The sequence below is a fragment of the Mastigoproctus giganteus genome, chromosome 2 (assembly GCF_048544385.1).
Source record: "Mastigoproctus giganteus isolate SK-2022 chromosome 2, ASM4854438v1, whole genome shotgun sequence".
Classification (NCBI taxonomy): domain Eukaryota; kingdom Metazoa; phylum Arthropoda; class Arachnida; order Uropygi; family Thelyphonidae; genus Mastigoproctus; species Mastigoproctus giganteus.
Window position 1 is genome coordinate 246999931 of NC_143576.1, and position 19125 is coordinate 247019055.

The 19125-nt window shown below is 37.7% G+C and overlaps 1 protein-coding gene across 1 annotated transcript in view; it reads right to left on the reverse strand.

Annotated features, from left to right (window-relative positions):
• LOC150090349 (calcium-independent phospholipase A2-gamma-like) overlaps positions 1-19125 on the reverse strand; it is an 84277-nt gene that overhangs the window by 25381 nt on the left and 39771 nt on the right. The window contains exon 4 of the mRNA XM_090389825.1: positions 14006-14160. Within this exon, the coding sequence (XP_090245951.1) occupies positions 14006-14160 (155 nt within the window). The remainder of the gene's footprint in view (positions 1-14005; positions 14161-19125) is intronic.

Sequence of the window (19125 nt, forward strand, 5' to 3'; positions counted from 1 at the left end):
ATCATAGCCGACCCGACAGAGACCAAGAGGAAGGATTAAAATTAAAGAATATATAAAATAAAAAGAAATTATATAATATCAGAAATTATATAATATAGTTTACCCATAAATTTGAACTACGTATGTAGTGAGTGTAAAGGCATCGTTTTAATTGTATAGTAAACCCTCGATTTAATGGACTAATAATGGAGAAGGGGTGTCCGTTAATGCCAAAAGTCCGTTTAATTGAATGTAACCTGGGGGGGCATTTTTTATTGTTCTTATTGTAAAAAAAAAGTTTTAATACAATATACAGTACTGTACAATATAAAATTATGTTGCAATTTGGCCTTTGATTTACGGATATCAGAAACAGTTTGTTTTTTTTACGCCGTAAATTTCACAAACCCGTGCTACTGAGATGCCTTGTTCTAATTTCTCAATTAGCTGTAATTTCTGTGCCACATTTAAGTTCACACACACTTTCTTTTAACTCCTCTATCACTTGATGCCATTTTAAATTGTAAGAATTGCAAAATTATTTAATAAATAAAGTCACAATTCAGAAATCACAGAAACACTCTGTATACAACCTGACCGCACGATAGCTTGAGGCAGACTGAGACCGAAACAAAGCGAGTCGGTAGACCTGCAGTTTAGTGTCCCGAATCACGTTCAGCTCGCAAGTCACTGCCTGTTCTTATCTGTTATCTGTAATCTGGGAAAACAGCTATTTGAAAACATTTTCAGAAAGAATAAAAATGAATTGCCTGAATTTGATTATAAAAATAAAAGTAGATAATTATCAAAACAATTAATGGAAATAGGTAATTATTATTAATTTTTAATTAATAATAACACTGAAGTTTTTGTATAACCTAAAAAAAAATAATATGGTCGAGATTAATACGTACATTACTGTATTATTATTTTCCGGTCCGTTATGTCGGGGTCCATTAAATCGAGGGTTTACTGTATCTCATATTGTGGGTGCCTTCACAACGAGATAGCTGGTATTGCACTACTTCAAATAAATAACACTTCTCTAGAAGAGAAGACTACAGTTATTTATTTTCAGTGGATACCACCACCCAGACGCACGTTTTGAAGCTGTTTGGCTTCGTCATCAGTGGGCCGGCAGGTACCCAGGTATACAACAAGCCATCTCAGTTGCGAAGTTATATCTACATTATGAGAGATGCCAAAAGGGTGTGGTGCCTTCGTCATCAGTGGGCGGGCAGGTACCTGGGTACCTGCCCGCCCACATGCGTCTGGGTGGTGGTACCGCTGAAAATAAATAACAGTAGTCTTCTCTACTAGAGAAGCGTTATTTATTTGAAGTAATTCAATAGTAGCTATCTTGTCGCGAAGGCAACCACATTATGAGATACAATTAAAACGATGCCTTCTACGCTACAATCGTAGCTAAAATCTATGGGTTAACTATGGTGTATTTACACCGATATTATATATATATATATATATACAGTAAACCCCCGCTATTCGCGGGGGTTACGTTCCTGAGAAATGCCGCGAATGCCGAAAACGCGAATACTGAGTTATGGCTCCCATAGTAATAAAGGGGTTCCGTTCCAAAGTATATAAGAAAAACTAGTCTAAAATTTTGTCTATGTATTTATTATATGTACCTTCATAATATGACTATGTACATAGACAGTACACAGTGAAATGCAAGCATATGGCATCGAAATGAAAATAAGAAACAATTTAATATTAAATGTAATATTTATTAGAAATTTCAAACAAATCTTTCAAACCAGCGTCTTTGCTAGCTAAAAAATCTATCCCGCCAGTGCTATCACCAGTTTCGCTAAAGCGTTGATAATGAGTTTTGCGTTTTCACGAATGATGAGTGAATTTAACGGAATTTTATTTTGAGTTCGGTCTTCTATCCACAGATTTAAAGCTTTTTCCATTTTTTCTAATTTAACATCACGAGTTACAGAGCAAATTTTTGAAGCAATTAGCGCGTTTTCACGGACACTACGGCGGATTTTTTCTTCCGATTTTTTGATTGATCGTACCGTTGACTCATTGATTTTATAATGTTTTGCCACTGAGGAGACACTTTCACCATTAGAAATTTTGTCTAATAACTTAATTTTATTCGCTAATGTCATCACCTTCTTTGATATTTTCACATTTCTCTTGTTATTCGTAGTCATATTTTTGTAGGGGTTAGAAAGAACTTGTCCACAATCAAGTCACTTTCTTCCGTTAACACACTCGAAAAAGTCTGTTTTACACTGCAAAACGGTAGATTTATCACTTTTGTAAGCATATCAATTTATAAATTTATTCAATTTATAAGCGTATAAATTAAAAGCAAACGACGAAACCTTCCATAACAAGCGCATAACACATATTGAACAAGGATTAGCAAGAAACATCCACGCTCGCGATTTTGTCACCCCTCTCCCCCCCACCCACTGAGCGCTGTTTTGACCGGGAAAGATAATTTTAGCCACGCCCATGTTTTTTTATGGCGGAAAATATTCACGGCGCTTTAAAAATCACATTTTTTAGGTTTCATTTTATATTAAATCGGCGATCGCGAATACGCGAAACCGCGAATACAGATACCGCGAATAGCGGGGGTTTACTGTATATATATATATATATATATATATATATATATATAACCATAGATATAAATTATAATAGGAATTAAAAATAAAAATAATGCCAGCAGTATGGCAAGATAAGAGTGAAAATAAAAAATATAAACATAACGATAAACCAACAGGGAGGGAAGAGAGGAGTAACAAGAGTAAAAATATTGCAGCAAAACTCTAAAATAATTTAGAACATCTAAAAGTAAGGATAATAAAATAATAATTAATTAAATTTCGAAAGCCAATTAGATAGAAATTTAACGGTGCCCCCTCTGAAGGGCACCAGGTCCAAATTTATATGAAATATCGCTAACAGAGATGTAAACCACTACAATAAGATAAACCAAAAATAGACTGACCATTACGCCCCATCTCAACAGAGGACCACAAGGCCAACAATGGTCAGGGAATCGCTGCATTTCAATCACTAGACAAATCGCCGCAAAGGCGAGTCGATCGAAAGATCAGTCCACCACTCGATCCACAGATCGAACTGCCAATGCAGAGGACTTGAATAGGGGTGGTCCTGATGCAGCGAAAATTAAAAAATAGAATAGATACGAGCACTCCAATGCAAAGCCACACTGCTGACAAAAGTAATCTTAACCAGATTATATAGACGAGTAATGAACTATGGATAGTAGCACAGATGCAGCGTTAGCAATTCACCCACTACTGTCATGTGATATAATTATACATATATTTGAATAACGTTTAAAATATCGGGAAACTGAATCTTTCATAATAAAAATAAAATAAAAAGGTACAGCAAACATCAGAGGCAGCAAAAAGCATATTCCTCTACATGATGCTTGAAATATAACCATAGATATAAATTATAATAGGAATTAAAAATAACGACAGCAGTAAGGCAAAATAAGAGAGAAAATAAAAAATTAATCATAACGATAAAGCAACAGGGAGGGAAGAGAGGGGTAACAAGAGTAAAAATATTGCAGCAGAAACTAAAATAATTTAGAACATCTAAAAGTAAGGATAATAAAATAGTAATTAATTAAATTTCGAAAGCCAATTAGATAAAAATTTAATGGCGCCCCCTCTGACAGGCACCAGGTCCAAATTTATGTGAAATATCACTAACAGAGATATAAACCACTACAATAAGATAAAACAAAAATAAACCAAAAACAGACTGACCATTATGCCCCATCTCAACAGAGGACCACAAGGCCAATAATGGTCAGGGAATTACTGCATTTCGATCACTAGACAAATCGCCGCAAAGGCGAGTCGATCGAAAGATCAGTCTACCACCCATGGTTCATTACTCGTCTATATAATCTGGTTAAGATAACTTTTGTCAGTAGTGTGGCTTTGTATTGGAGTGCTCATATCTGTTCTATTTTTTAATTTTCGCTGTATCAGGACCACCGCTATTCAAGTCCTCTGCATTGGCGGTTCGATCTGTGATCGGGTGGTGGACTGATCTTTCAATCGACTCGCCTTTGCGGCAATTTGTCTAGTGATCGAAATGCAGCGATTCCCTGACCATTATTGGCCTTGTGGTCCTCTGTTGAGATGGGGCGTAATGGTCAGTCTATTTTTGGTTTATTTTTGTTTTATCTTATTGTAGTGGTTTACATCTCTGTTAGTGATATTTCACATAAATTTGGACCTGATGCCCGTCAGAGGGGGTGCCATTAAATTTCTATCTAAATTGGTTTTTGAAATTTACTTAATTATTATTTTATTATCCTTACTTTTAGATGTTCTAAATTATTTTAGAGTTTCTGCTGCAATATTTTTACTCTTGTTACCCCTCTCTTCCCTCCCTGTTGGTTTATCGTTATGTTTAATTTTTTATTTTCACTCATATCTTGCCTTACTGCTGGCATTATTTTTATTTTTAATTCCTGTTATAATTTATATCTATGGTTATTTTCAAGCATCATGTAGAGGAAATATGCTTTTTGCTGCCTCTGATGTTTGCTGTACCTTTTTATTTTATTTTTATTATGAAAGATTCAGTTCCCGGATATTTTAAACGTTATTCAAATATATGTATAATTATATATATATATATATATATATATATATATATATAAACACTTCATTGGCCCATGCCCTCTAATAATTTGCCCAATACTCCTTTAGATTAATTCAAACTACCCACTTCCACATGACTAGGTGGAGGCTTATTCCAACAATTAGTTATTCTCTGGTTGAATGCAAATTTCTGCTTACCTAACCTGATACTTTTCCATATTGCTTCATTTTCTCTATTGTCTTCTGTGTGTCACCTGAGAGAGAGTAAAAAATATAGGGCCTCCTGAGAGAAAGTAAGGATGGCAAAATTCAGCTTATTTAACCCATTTAAAAGCCATAAACATTTCAATCAGTTCTTCTCACAGATGGCTTATTTTTCTTAATAAGAGTACCCTTTCATGTCTCTGACTAATCTCGCTGCTCTTCACAGATCTGTAAAGAAGAGTAACTTTCCCTATGCTTCCAACCCTGCACACCCTCTCTCAAGAATCTTGCCTGAAACCTCAACATGTTCCAGCTTTTACAGTTACCTCTCACATGGGAGAGAGAATCAAATGTTTTGCTAAAATCCAAATAAACCATGTTGAAATTATTTCCTAGATCCAGCTCATTAGTGTCAAAACAGCTAACCATGTTGGTTAAACATGATTTTCCCCTTACAAAACCATGATGTGTTTCTTTCAGAACTTCATTTGTATCCAAATCACACTGTGCTATACTATTAATAATTTCCTCTATGATTTATACCCACTGCAAAAGCCAGACTGATTGGACTGTAGTTATCTACTTGAGTCTTAGAACCACCTTTATGTAAAGATATTACATTGGCACTTTCCAGCCTGAAAGAATCACTCTCGAGTCCAATGATGCCTTGCTCACCATAAAACTCAAGTTTTTCTAATAATTTCTCTCATTTCAGTATCACTATTTTCATACTGCCTAATTTCACTTGCAGTTTCTACTCACTATGAAGGGTCTTTTGTCTATAAATATCAATGTGAAGTAAGTGTTCAATTCATCTGCAACATCAGCTTGGTTATCTAAGACTTCCCCCACCTCATTATGCAAAGGACAGATCTGATTAGTTATTTTCTTCTTTGTATTCACATATGTGAAAAACTCCTTGTCCTTTGCTGTCTTAGCTAGTATGTTAGCCACCCCACCATGGAATATTGTTCCCAGATCTGGGACAGTGCCCCATAACCTCTCTTAGGTTTCTAAGACTCCACTCAAAAGAGGGAAGTTAGGTTAATTAATGACCCATCTCTTATAAAGTCTCTCCACTCTCTGTCTCATGGACAATCTGTTTCTGATGTATGCCTTTTCTATAGATACTTCCATGGGCACTGTTCTTCTGAATTGGCTGATATAATTCTCTCTCTCCCTCTCTCTCTCTCTCTCTCTCTCTCTCTCTCTCTCTCTCTCTCTCTCTCCAAACCAGTCAGCATTCTCTTACAGTCAAACTTCAAACTCACAGAACCAACTTTTCTTCTTCCTCATTTATTCCTTCAACTTTTGTTTTCTGGAACATCCTCCCTTCACACATATTTCCTGAATATTACAATCTACAGAAATTTAAGTGTAATGTCAACAAGTATTATCTTTCATCTTCTCAATCTTCAACCAATGCACGGTATAAGTACCATAGATTCTAATATCTTTCACGTTTGGGGTTCCAATTAAAAAAAATAATCAAGAAAATGGAATTTTAAAAAAATATTTGACTGAAGTATTCAATAAGTACTTTGATGAAATGAAAAAAAAATCGGTTAAAGTTCTCAAAACTGGTTAATTATTTATGAAAGCAGAAATGTATTTGGGTGGCTGACTGTGAATTACCTTTGTGACATTAAAATGACAGGAGAGACTGCTTCTATAGGGATGGGATACACTTAAATAGAAAGGGCGCAAGAATATTTGCTGATGCTATCAAGGCACTGTTAGGTGGGTCGGAAAACTGCTAGCTTGGGGGGATTCACAGACTAAAAGTTTAAAAGTAGCCGCAGGCAGAGGTGAAGGTGATTCCTGCACAACTTCTATTAGAATAAGTAGTGACCTGAAGTGAGGGGTGCTGGGGGTTTCAGGGATGGATGGCAGTCATCGTGAAAAAGGTGGGTATATGGGATGTGTTAGGGTAATTAATAATAAGGATAGGTACATGTATACTTGCATGTGGGATCCGGAAAAGTTTCCCCCCACATTTCGCCCCCAGTAGATAATGAATAGGCTATAGAAATGTAAATAATACACCTAATTTTTTATTAATTCTAATTTATTTTGTTTTAATAGAATGAATCAATCAAGGGTAATCAATCAATCAAAAGTAAAGGTAATCAAATCAAAGATAATCAATCATAGAATAAATGCACATCATTATTGTTTAAAACTCGAAGTTGTATGCAATGCCTCTAAGGTAATCAATCACATTACGATTTTGAAAATCTTGGACTATTCTTTTGATTCTAGCAGAAATTGCAGCATACTTCTTGTTCCATCAGAAAACCACTCCTGGCTACGCGTCAATAACTGAAGATTGTTACTAGTGGAAAAAATAAGCATGCGACCCGGGAGCAGTTTGTCTTGAGAATCATACATTAAAAACTGTTTAATAGTTTGATAATTGAGAGCTTAATAGTGCTCGATAATTCCTATATTCTATTATATTATAAATCAACAGGGATTACCTTTATTTTAGATATAGGAAGCTTCTTTTTCCAACTCTCCTAGTCCAACTCGCTAATAATTCTTGAGGATGGCGATATCAATTTTGCAAAACAGGTGGGACATCTTCCCCACTGTCAGAACCGTAGTGTTCAGACCGTGCGGTCTCAACAATGAGCACTCAAGACTTCTGTCTTCAAACACCATACCTCTGGCAGCAAGGAAACCATTACGTGGATTGGCATAAAATTAGATTTTTGAAGGTCTAAACTGTTTAATAAATATGGACCAATTATTTCTTTTGGTCCTGTAGCTGGACTTTAGAGGTAAATTTAGGGGTCTATTCATTATCTACTGGGGGCAAAATGTGCGAGGCGAAATGCGGGGGGCCAAATTTTCCGGGGGAGGCCACTTTTCCGTAAACCCTTGCATGTATACCAATGCTAGGAGTATAGTAAATAAATTTGATGAATTTGAAGTGTTGGTCAAGACATCAAAGGTGGATACTGTTGGGATAGCAGAGATGTGGTGTTACACAGATCCTAATGACTTGAATGAGTACAATGAACAATTGTACAGAGAAATAGAGTGGGCTAGTAAATCAGAATGTCTTATAATGGAGGATTTTAACTTCCCAGATATTGACTGGAACTCGTGGGTTGGTTACTCACACACTAGTAAGACTTTTGTGGATTTATTGGATGATTGTTTTCTGCAGCAAAATGTTCAAGAGGCAACCAGAGAGGGTAATATTCTTGATCTGGTTATCAGCAGTGATCATTCGTGTATTATGAATTTGCAGATAAAGGAACCACTAGGTGGCAGTGATCACAGTGTATTGATGTGGGATTTACTTAAAGATATAATTACCATCGGTGGTAAAGGAAAGGGTTTTTGCTTCCGTAAAGGTGAGTACAGTGGTCTCAGACAGTTTTTAAATTCTGTACAGCGGAATCAACTGACGATGTTACCAACAGTAAATTCTAAATGGGAAACATTCAAGGAATTAATTGTGGATGCTACTAAAAGTTTTATACCTATTAAGAAATATTGTTCAAGGTTTAGGCCTAAATGGTTATCAAATGAACTAATGAGACTCGTGACAGAGAAGAAAAATGCAAGGGATGAATATAAATTATCAAGCGATTCAGAAGCCTATGGCAGATATAAGCTAGTCTGTAATCAGGTCACAAAGGAAGTTAGGCAGGCGAAGGCAGATTACGAGAAATCTTTGGCAAAAGATGCTAAGAAAAACAGCAAGGATTTCTTTACTCATATAAACTCTAAAAGGAAAGGAATGAATCTGATTGGTCCACTTGATATCGATGGTTCGACTGTGATGATCCTGCTCAGATAGCAAACAAACTGAATGAGTATTTTCAACTAGCATTAGCATTAGTAGAGGCATTTGATGCAAGAAAGCAAGCTTATGCAGCATCAGCCAAAAAAAAAAAAAAAAACCCACTTCCACTTCACCCCTCTGTTCGTTCAAAATACCTGTCCAGCTGAGCCTTAAACTTATTTAGGCTATCAACTTCCACGACAAGGGATGGAAGTCTTCCACCAACCAACCACTCGCTGGCTAAAGGCAAATTTCCGCACGTCTATCCTACATCTGTCTTTCCTCAATTTGAATTTATGCCCCCTCAGGTGATTATTCTGAGCGAGAGGAAGAATCCCATCAGCATTGAGCATGCTCAAACCATTCAATGCTTTATACACCTCAATCAGATCACCTCGCTGGTGCCTAGTCTCCAGACACTGTAATTTGCAAAACTTAAGCCTTTCTTCGTAAGAGCACCCCTTTGTTCCATTCACTAATCTTGTTGCCCTTCTCTGTACTCGTTCCAGCAGCTCTACATCCTTCTTGAAATGAGGCCTCCAGACCTGTATACAGTATTCTAGGTGTGGTCTGACCATTGCCTTATACAAGGGAATAATCACCTCCTTATCCCTGCTAGAAAAATTCCTATATATCATCGACAATACACCATGAGCTACTCTTGCAGCCCGTCTGCACTGCTCAGAGAACTTCATATCTGCCTGCACAACCACCCCCAGGTCCCTTTCATTCTCTACCACTGTCAGTGTAGTACCGCAGAGTTGATACGTTGCTCTGGGGTTGCTGTTTCCCATGTGTAGTACTTTACATTTGTCAATGTTAAACTTCATTTGCCACCTCTCAGCCCATCTGCTCAACCTTTCCAGATCCTGTTGCAGCAGCATAGTGTCAGTAGTGTCCTTGACAACCCTGCCTACCTTTGTATCGTCTGCAAACTTCGACATTAAGCTTGATATACCATCATCAATATCATTTATAAATACCGAAAACAACAATGGACCCAACACTGAGCCCTGAGGGACTCCGCTAATAACATTAGTCCACGACGAGCAGTGTCCATTGATTACCACTCTCTGTCTTCTCCCCCTCAGCCACCCCTTTATCCACAGCAGCAATTTGCCTCCAATGTCACACTGCTCCAATTTGTGCAGCAGTCTTCCATGTGCAACAGTATCAAAAGCCTTTCTAAGATCCAAGTATATATCAAAGTTATTCCCTGCATCCAGTTCCTTTGTGACTGCATCATAGTATCCAATCAAATTGGTCGGGCAAGACTTCCCCTTAACAAAACCATGCTGTGTCCAAGCTATAACTGAAGTCTTGTCTAAATGAACCTGCTGTGCTTCTTTAACTAGTGCCTCCATTAATTTTCCTGGAACAGAAGTTAAACTCACAGGTCTATAATTGCTTGTGTCAGCCTTTGATCCTCCTTTGTGAATTGGGGTCACATTTGCACATTTCCAGTCTATGGGTACCTCCCCTGAGTCCAAGGAAGCTCTCATAATTATGGCTAAGGGTTTGCTTACTTCCTCTGCTGCCTCCTTTAATATAACTGGATAGATCCCATCCACCCCGGGTGCTTTTCTTGTGTTTATCTTCAACAATTTCTCCTCCACTTTACTCTCAGTTATTACAAGATTCTCTAGCTTACTGCTAGAGTTGAATACACCTCTGGCTTTCCCCTCGCTAAATAACTCCTCATGTGTGAATGTCGATGCAAAATATTCATTTAGTTGTTAGCTACCTGAGCAGGATCATCAACAGTTGACCCATCGATATCAAATGGACCAATCTGATTCATCCCCTTCCATCTAGAGTTTACATAAGTAAAGAACTCTTTGCTGTTTTTCTTTGCATCCCTTGCCAAAGATTTCTCGTAATCTGCCTTCGCCTGCCTAACCTCCTTTGTAACTTGGTTACAGATCAACTTGTATCTATCATAGGCTTCTGTGTCATGTGTTAATTTGTATGTATCCCATGCATGTTTCTTCTCTGCCATATGCCTCATCAGTTCATCTGACATCCATTTAGGCCTAAACCTTGAACAATATTTCTTAGTTGGTATGTAAAGCCTAGTAGCTTCCAAGATAAGTTCTTTGAATGCTTCCCATTTTGCATTTGCTGTTGGTAACATCATCAGTTGGTCCCACTGTATAGAATTTAAATACCGTCTCAGTCCATCGTAGTCACCTTTACGAAAGCAATACCCCTTCCCTTTACCCCTAATGGTAGTTACCTCTTTGAGTAAATCCCACTTCAGCACACTGTGATCACTGCCACCTAGTGGTTCATTTATCTGCAGATTCTTAATGCATGAAGAATCACTGCTGATAATCAAATCAAGAGTATTCCTCCCTCTAGTTGCCTCCCAAACATGCTGATGTAGAAACTACATTCACACACGAGGAGTTATATTAAGGTTTGAAAATGGCAGAAAGTTACCAAATTGTAGCAGGGTGCTTAATGATTTTGTAATAACTGAGAGCAAAGTGGAGGAGAAATTGTTGAAGTTAAACATAAGAAAGGCACCTGGGGTGGATGGGATCTATCCAGTTATATTAAAGGAGGTGGCAAAGCAACTAAGCAAACCCTTAGCCATATTTATGAGAGCATCCTTGGACTCAGGGGAGCTTCCCACGGACTGGAGATGTGCAAATGTATCCCCAATTCACAAAGGGGGATCGAAGGGTGACACGAGTAATTACAGACCAGTTAGTTTAACTTCTGTTCTGGGTAAAATAATGGAGCCACTGGTTAAAGATGCATTGCAGGATCATCTAGACAAGACTGCAGCAATAATTCAGACATAGCATGGGTTTGTTAAGGGAAAGTCTTGTCTGACAAATTTGATAGGATATTATGATGTGGTTACAAACGAACTGGATGGAAAAAATATTTTTGATATCATATATTTGGATTTCAGGAAAGCTTTTGATACTGTTGCACATGGAAGACTACTGTACAAATTGGAGCAGAATGGTATTAAGGGTAAGTTGCTACAATGGATAAAAGGATGGTTGAGTGGAAGAAGACAGAGGGTGGTAATCAATGGGTGCTGCTCTTCGTGGACTAATGTTATTAGTGGAGTCCCACAGGGTTCGGTGTTAGGTCCTTTGTTGTTTTGTATATTTATCAATGATATTGATGAAGGTATATCAGGCTTAGTGTCAAAGTTTGCAGATGATACAAAGGTTGGCAGGGTTGTTAATGACAGTAATGGCAGTGTGCAATTGAACAGGATCTAGATAATTTGGGCAGTGGGCTAAGAAGTGGCAACTGAAGTTTAACCTTGACAAATGCAAAGTACTGCAGATGGGTAGAAGTAACCCCAGAGAAACGTACCAACTGTATGGTGCTACACTTAAGGTGGTAGAAAATGAAAAAGACCTGGGAGTAATTGTGCAGTCAGATATGAAGTTTTCTGAGCAATGCAGACAGGCTGCCAGGGCAGGTCATGGGGTTTTGTTAATGATATATAGGAATTTTTTTTTGCTAGCAGGGAAAAGGTGATTGTCGCTCTGTATAAGGCAATGGTCAGGCCATGCCTTCAGTACTGTGTACAGGTCTGGAGGCCTCATTTTAAGAAGGATGTTGATTTGCTTGAGCGTGTACAGAGAAGGGCAACAAGATTGGTGAGGGGGAATGAAGGGATCCTCTTACCAAGAGAGGCTCAAGTTCTGCAAATTGCAGTGGCTGGAGACTAGGCACAGTGATCGGATTGAGGTATATAAGGCCTTGAATGGGTTGAGCACGCTGAATTCTGATGGGATCCTTCCACTTGTTCAGATTATGAACCTAAGGGGGCATAAATTCAAATTAAGAAAAGACAGATGTAGAATAGATGTGCGTAAATTTGCGTTTTTCCAGCGGGTGGTTAATTGCTGGAACAAACTTCCATCTGTCGTTGTGGAAGTTGATAGGTTAAATAAATTTAAGGAGGAACTGGACAGGCATTTGGAGGGAATGGTGTGATTTTTTTTTTCTTTTTTTTCTGGCTGATGCTGCGTAAGCTCATACACTTGCTTTCTTGCATCACATGCCACTACTACTACTACTAGAGCAGCATACAAGAAATTGTGTTTTTTTACTTTATTCGAAATTTCTTTTGTGAAAGTTGTCACAGTTTTAGAGCAATTAACAATGGAAAAAATTGGCAAACAATGGTCAGCTGTTCTATGCAGAGCAAGAGATAGTGCTGAGGACACAAAAGCAATGGTTTTAGGAAATCAGGGTGCTGAAAGCGTATCATGCCTCTGCATTTTATAATAATCTGCACTTAATTCATCTTGCTGAGTGACAAAGTCATCTAATGCCAAGCTATGACTTCAACTAGGAAATCTATTGTTAAGCCATTTTTAAGCACTTGTCTAAACGTTACAATAGATATTTAGCTACATGTTACATTTCTGGAGTCAAACCTTTGATGGCAGTATGTTTCTTGGGATAGTTTTCACAAATGTTTAAAAACATAACTATTTATATATTTTATGGTGTAAACAAGTTCTGAGAGATTTGAAGGCATGCAATGTTAAAAAAAAAATAAAGCAGACCTCCAAGAAGTTCTTCAACCATTTGGTCAAATCGAACTCTACAATTTACTATTGTACCGTAGAACTTGTTCTTTACTAGATGAGGGGGCATGAAGAACATAAGTTGTCCCTGTGAAAACTTTTATTTTTAATTAGATTTCTTTTAACTTTGATTTTTTAAGATGAATATTTTGCTTTTATTTACAAAGTGATTTCAGTATTTTAAATAAAAGCCTTGTTTCAGTTTTTAATGTAAAATATAATGTGTTTTATTTATAATGCAGGCATCACTCCTTTTTTCACCAAGACCGACATAAATTTCAAAGTTTAGAAACTAGTATTGTTCTTCTTGAAATACAGTAAATTAGTGCATTCTTTGGAGCTCTCAATTAAGTCATATATTTGACGATTTGATTTAATGATTTAGATCTCATGCGGATATTGCATGCATTATTTCATTGACATTTTCAACAAGTTCATGTAAGTCTCCTAACCTGAAGGAACATAGTCTTAACTGTGATCTTTATCACAAGGCTATATTAATTTACTACAATCAAAACACTAGATCATTTCAGCATGGCTGAGTTAACCAGACCAAAACTGAAATTGCAAGATTAAAAACTGATACTTTTTCCCAAAATTATTGAAATGGCTTGCATGAGATGAAACAATTTTAAAAAATAAAGGTGAAACAATAAAGATGTGGGTCAACAAACTCTAAATGTTCAATATTAAATTTTATAAAAAAATTCATGAAACTCTCAGCAAACTATATCACATTGGAGAAACAAATTATGAGAGAAAAGTTATTTTCCTAATCTTTAAATTTATATTAAATAATAATAATTTACCTGGTTCCTCCACCATCAATGCTCAGAATACATATGCCTTGTCCAAGTGGAGGATCAATATGGCCTAAGAGTGCAAGTGCCTCTCTTGAATAAAGTCGAACATCTTCATTCAATGATCTTTCTCTTAACTTTAAGGATATTCTAATAGCACTTTCCTGTTAAATTAAATTCATATTGTTTGAGTAAACCTTTTTTCATTCAACATATAGATTATAGATGGCCAAAATATTAAGTGCATACTTCTGATAAATATTTTATATTTTCAAATACAGCACAAAGGTACAGACAACTCTCGGTTTATGAACGAGTTCCGTTCCAAGACGTTGTTCATTATGTGTATCTTGCATTCCTGAGCTTTTACGATATGTATCGTATATGTTAGCAGCCATTTTAAAGCATTAAAACCACGTACTAAATATTGAATGGTCTATACAATACGTTTTATTATAATGTATATATGCGTTATGGTTTATCGTATACGATATGTAACGTAAAATAAAAGAAAAGAACAAAAAAACAAGATGTCGTACTTGTTAATTTTAATTAAAAACAAAGAGTTACAAAAGAAAAATAAAGAAAATGAGTACTAATATAATATATGTACTGTACATACATTGTATTCAACTATTACTCGTCAATATCTTCATCAGAGTTCAATATTTTCCACATACACTGGTGTTCAAAGAAAGCGCATCACCCCTTAAAATTGTAATTGTCATCCAAATAATGTAAGTATATGGCAATATTTCTCGCAGATTGCATCAGATAAGATTGACATGCATAGGTGACGACATAATATTGCATCAGCTGTTACTTTCAGCAATATAAGAACGCTCTGCAAGAGTTGCAGCCATTCCTTGCTTGTGTCAGGATGGCAAGTTATGTGCAGTTGACGCCACGAAGAAAGAGTGCTATTGTTGCTTTACGTGAGAAAGGATGCTCTTCCTCACGTAAAGCAACAATTAACGTTCTGCTGAGAGGAAAAAAGGAACTGGATGCAAATAAGTCTCTACGCCAAAACAGGATCGCATTTTGAAGCACATGCCTTAAAAACCATAAAGCTTCTTCGTCGGAGCTGAAAAGAGAATGGTAAGAACATACAGGAGTGGTCGCAGGTGCAGTAACAGTCAAAAGATGCCTCTTCAAAAATGGACTTGTAGCCCGTCGTCCTAAGAAGCTGCTGCTCCTGACACAAAAAATGAAAAAGGCCCAATTAATTTGGTGTAAGGAGCATGTTAAATGGACCCCAAGCAGTGGAAGTCAGTTATTTTCTCAGATGAGAAGAAATTCAACCTGCATGGCTCTGATGGGAGAAAACAATTTGCCATAAACATGGTGAAGAATACCATTCAGATTGTATGGTGCCTACAGTCAAATTCCCTGCCAGCCAAATGATATGGGGATGCATTTCATATCACGGAGTAGGTCACCTGCAGTTTATAAAAGGTTACGTAAATGCCAATGGATACCTGGCTATATTGGAAGGCAAATTGTTGCCAACCATTAGAGACCATTTCAACCTGCCAAGTAACTGCATCTTTCAGGATGACTCTACTCCTTGTCATCGGGCGAAAAGTGTAAGTAGGCACTTCTGTAGTTACTTTAGCTTCATTTCTGCATTAAAGGTTTGATAGTAATGTGTTTACATTTGTTACAGATGAAAAAATGGTTGGACGAATGGTCCATTACAACTGTTAGCTGGCAAGGAAACAGCCAGAACCTGAATCGTTGTTATTCGGTTTTTTAGGAGCATTAACAACTAAGGCCATATTGCTCTGGGGATATGCGGTGGTCATTACCTGACCTTTCCACATCCTCTGTATTTGGTGGTCACGGGCTCGAACCCCGGTCTAATCAAGAAGCTTGTGCTACGCACTGCTGCTCCTGCCCACCTGGCTACGGAGGCGCCAGAACTTGAATCCTATAGAGAACTGTTGTCATTGTGTAGAATCTGCAGTTAGTATTAGCATGGGCACATGATGCAAGAAAGCAAGCTTATATAGAATCAGCCAAAAAAAAAAAAAAAAAAAAAAAACACACACACCGTTCTCATTTCACCCATCCACTCACTCCAAATGTTTGTCTAGTTCTGCCTTGAATCTGTTTAAGCTATCAACTTCTACAACAACAGATGAAAGTTTGTTTCAGCAATCAACCACCCGCTGGCTAAAGGCAAACTTACACACATCTATCCTACAACTGTCTTTCCCATCAGCACTGAGCATGCTCAAACCATTCAAGGCTTCATACACCTCAATCAGATCACCTCACAAGTGCTTAGTCTCCAGACGCTGTAATTTTCAAAACTGAAGCCTTTCTTCGTAAGAGCAACCATTTGTTCCATTCACTAACCTTGTTGCCCTTCTCTGTACTCGTTCCGGAGACTATGATGTCGTTGGATGTTGTATCATTATTCACATGTATCCCCATAGCGCATGGGGTAGAATGTGTCAAGTTGGCCTTACAGAAGGATGATATCTTAAGTGCTAGATCTGACCTAAATATGGAAGATATATGCTGTGGTGTTGAATTATGTCTTTCAAGTACTACCTTGGTATTTCAAGGAGTGATGTATAAGCAGGTTCACGGCACATCTATGGGTTTTCCAATCAGCGTTATTGTCGCAAACTTAGCTATGGAAGAATTAGAGAATAGGATTTTTGCGAGGTTGGAGTTCCCTATGCGTAAGTGGAAACGACATGTGGATGACACGTTCACTATAGTAAAAAAGGGGAGAGAGGAAGATGTGGTTAGTTTTCTCAATGGTTTCTCTCATTTCATACAATTTACCTCAGAGGTAGAAGTAGTCGGCACCCTACCATTTCTGGATATAATGGTGTACAGGGAAGGCCCCCAGGCTTAGAACCAAGGTCTATAGGAAATCTATGTGTAGGGGCCAGTACACACACTATAAGTCGGCTCAGACTGCCCAACGTAAAAATAGTGTGGCTAGGGCACTTATGGGTAGGGTGAGGACACATTGTAGTACCTCTGAGGAGGGAGAGAAAGAAATTAGGCAAGTTATGATGGATCTTATGAAATGTGGTTACCCCCAGAGGGTCATTGATAAATATAATAGAGAAGTGGAGCATAATCAGGTAGTTTCGCCTGCACCGCTTACCACAGTTTATATTCCTTACTATCCGGGCTTGTCAGATCGCATTGCGAGGATGCTTCGTGACTTTCAGACACGCTGTGTGCAGCTCCCGGGTCGGAGATTGCACACAGTGCTGTCACAGGTCAAAGACCCCATTACTAGGGACTCTAGTAGTGGGGTCGTATATGAGATCAAATGCCCGGATTGTGGGGAATGGTACATGCGGGAGACAGGGCGATGACTTAAGGACCGTCTGGGGAAACATACGAGAGCTATACAGACCGCAGAACTCAATAAGTCCACCATTGCCGGGCACTATTGGGAAAAACAACATCAGGTATCCCCTGAGAATGCTGTCATCCTTGACCCGGTGCATAGATTCTGGGAGCGCAAATGGCTGGAGAGTTTGTGGATTGGGTCATCTGGTAACAATAGTATGAATAGAGTTCGGCTCCACCCCCTTTTGGAGGCTGTGGTCCTGGCCAGAGACAAACGTTTTAATTTGCCACGCTCCCAGACCATTTCCGGTTCCAGCACACGTGAAGGGAGTGTTGAACATGCGCCTGGTCAGACACGTGTGCCGCCCCGTGAGCCTGTTATTTAAGGTTGTGTCGCTTGAACTTCATTATTGTTGAGAAAGGAGGCGGATGCTCCCGAAAGCTTCAATGGCGTTTTATCACTTTTAAATTTATAATTTTTAATGTATTTTAAATTCATCAATTCATTTTTATTTGTTTTAAAGTAAATCAGTTTTTGGTAAATTATTTTACAGTTTTTATTGTATTATTTCATATATTATTCAGTATTATTTTATCATTAAATCAGTTTATTTAAACAGTTGGTGTACAGTCAGTCCTCGTATAGCACGATAGTTGTGTTCCTAGAAATCCTCATGCAATGCAAAATTGTGCAATATAAATAATAGACCCTATGGGAAAAACAGGGTTAGGTGCCGATCACCCAAGATTGAACACACATTTGTAACCAAAACATTACCAAACACAATAAATAATCGTAATAAAATATTTACGTATTTTACACTTTGAGTTATTCCTGCAACGAAAGTTGTTTTTATTTTCTCTGCATTCTTTCTAATTCTCAGCGTTGCCTCATTTAGGCCAGTAGCACGTGCAATATCACATGGTCTTAATTTCGCTCAAAGTGTTTCAAAATTTCATATTTTTTCTCTATCAACAGAGGTGGACTGGCCATAAACCTTACCGGGGAAACCCCAGTGGGCCGGCGTGACTTTGGCCATAAACGCTAGTATGAGGCTGCTACAAATTTTCCCGGGTAAGAATTTTTGACCCAGTCTGCCTCTGTTTATCGATATTGCTTTTCTTTTTCTCTATGAATCTGTAGTGTCTTTACCAATGCTTCCTTTTAAGAATTTTACTCCTTTTTAGGGAATAAAGCAAAATTACAAAATGAGGAGGCACGCTTGATACACATAAACAAAGCTGCGTGCATGTAGCAACTGAATAAAAAACACCGTAAAGGGAGAGACACTAACACCTCACTAGCTCACATTTTACTAAAGCACATTTCTAGGGGTTACTACCATAAAACAATAAAAACTATTTCCAGCTGCGTTTCTGCTAGTGGAATCTGTTATAAACTGGTAGTAAACTCGATCTAATTGCATTTGCGATAATACCGATAGCTGGAATTGTGTGGGTTTTTACGTTATTATGGCGAAAAGCGTTTCCCCTTCACTGATATAAAAAACATAAATACATTTTCAGAATCTTCTCTTCATTCCTATCGTGTTGTGTTCAGTTGGGGTGATTCCGCATTCGACTGCCATTTCTTGTAAACACAAAGGCAAATCGTGCATAAGCGAATTCGGTTCGTGTTATATACAATATCGTTCCCCTATTTATAAATCGTGTATGATCGAATTTGTGTAATGTAAACACGTGTTATATGAGGACTGACTGTATTTGTCTAAACTTGTGGTACGTATAGCCCCAACCTTAGAGGCCTTTTTGCAGATACAATGTTCTCTATCACATGCCAGATA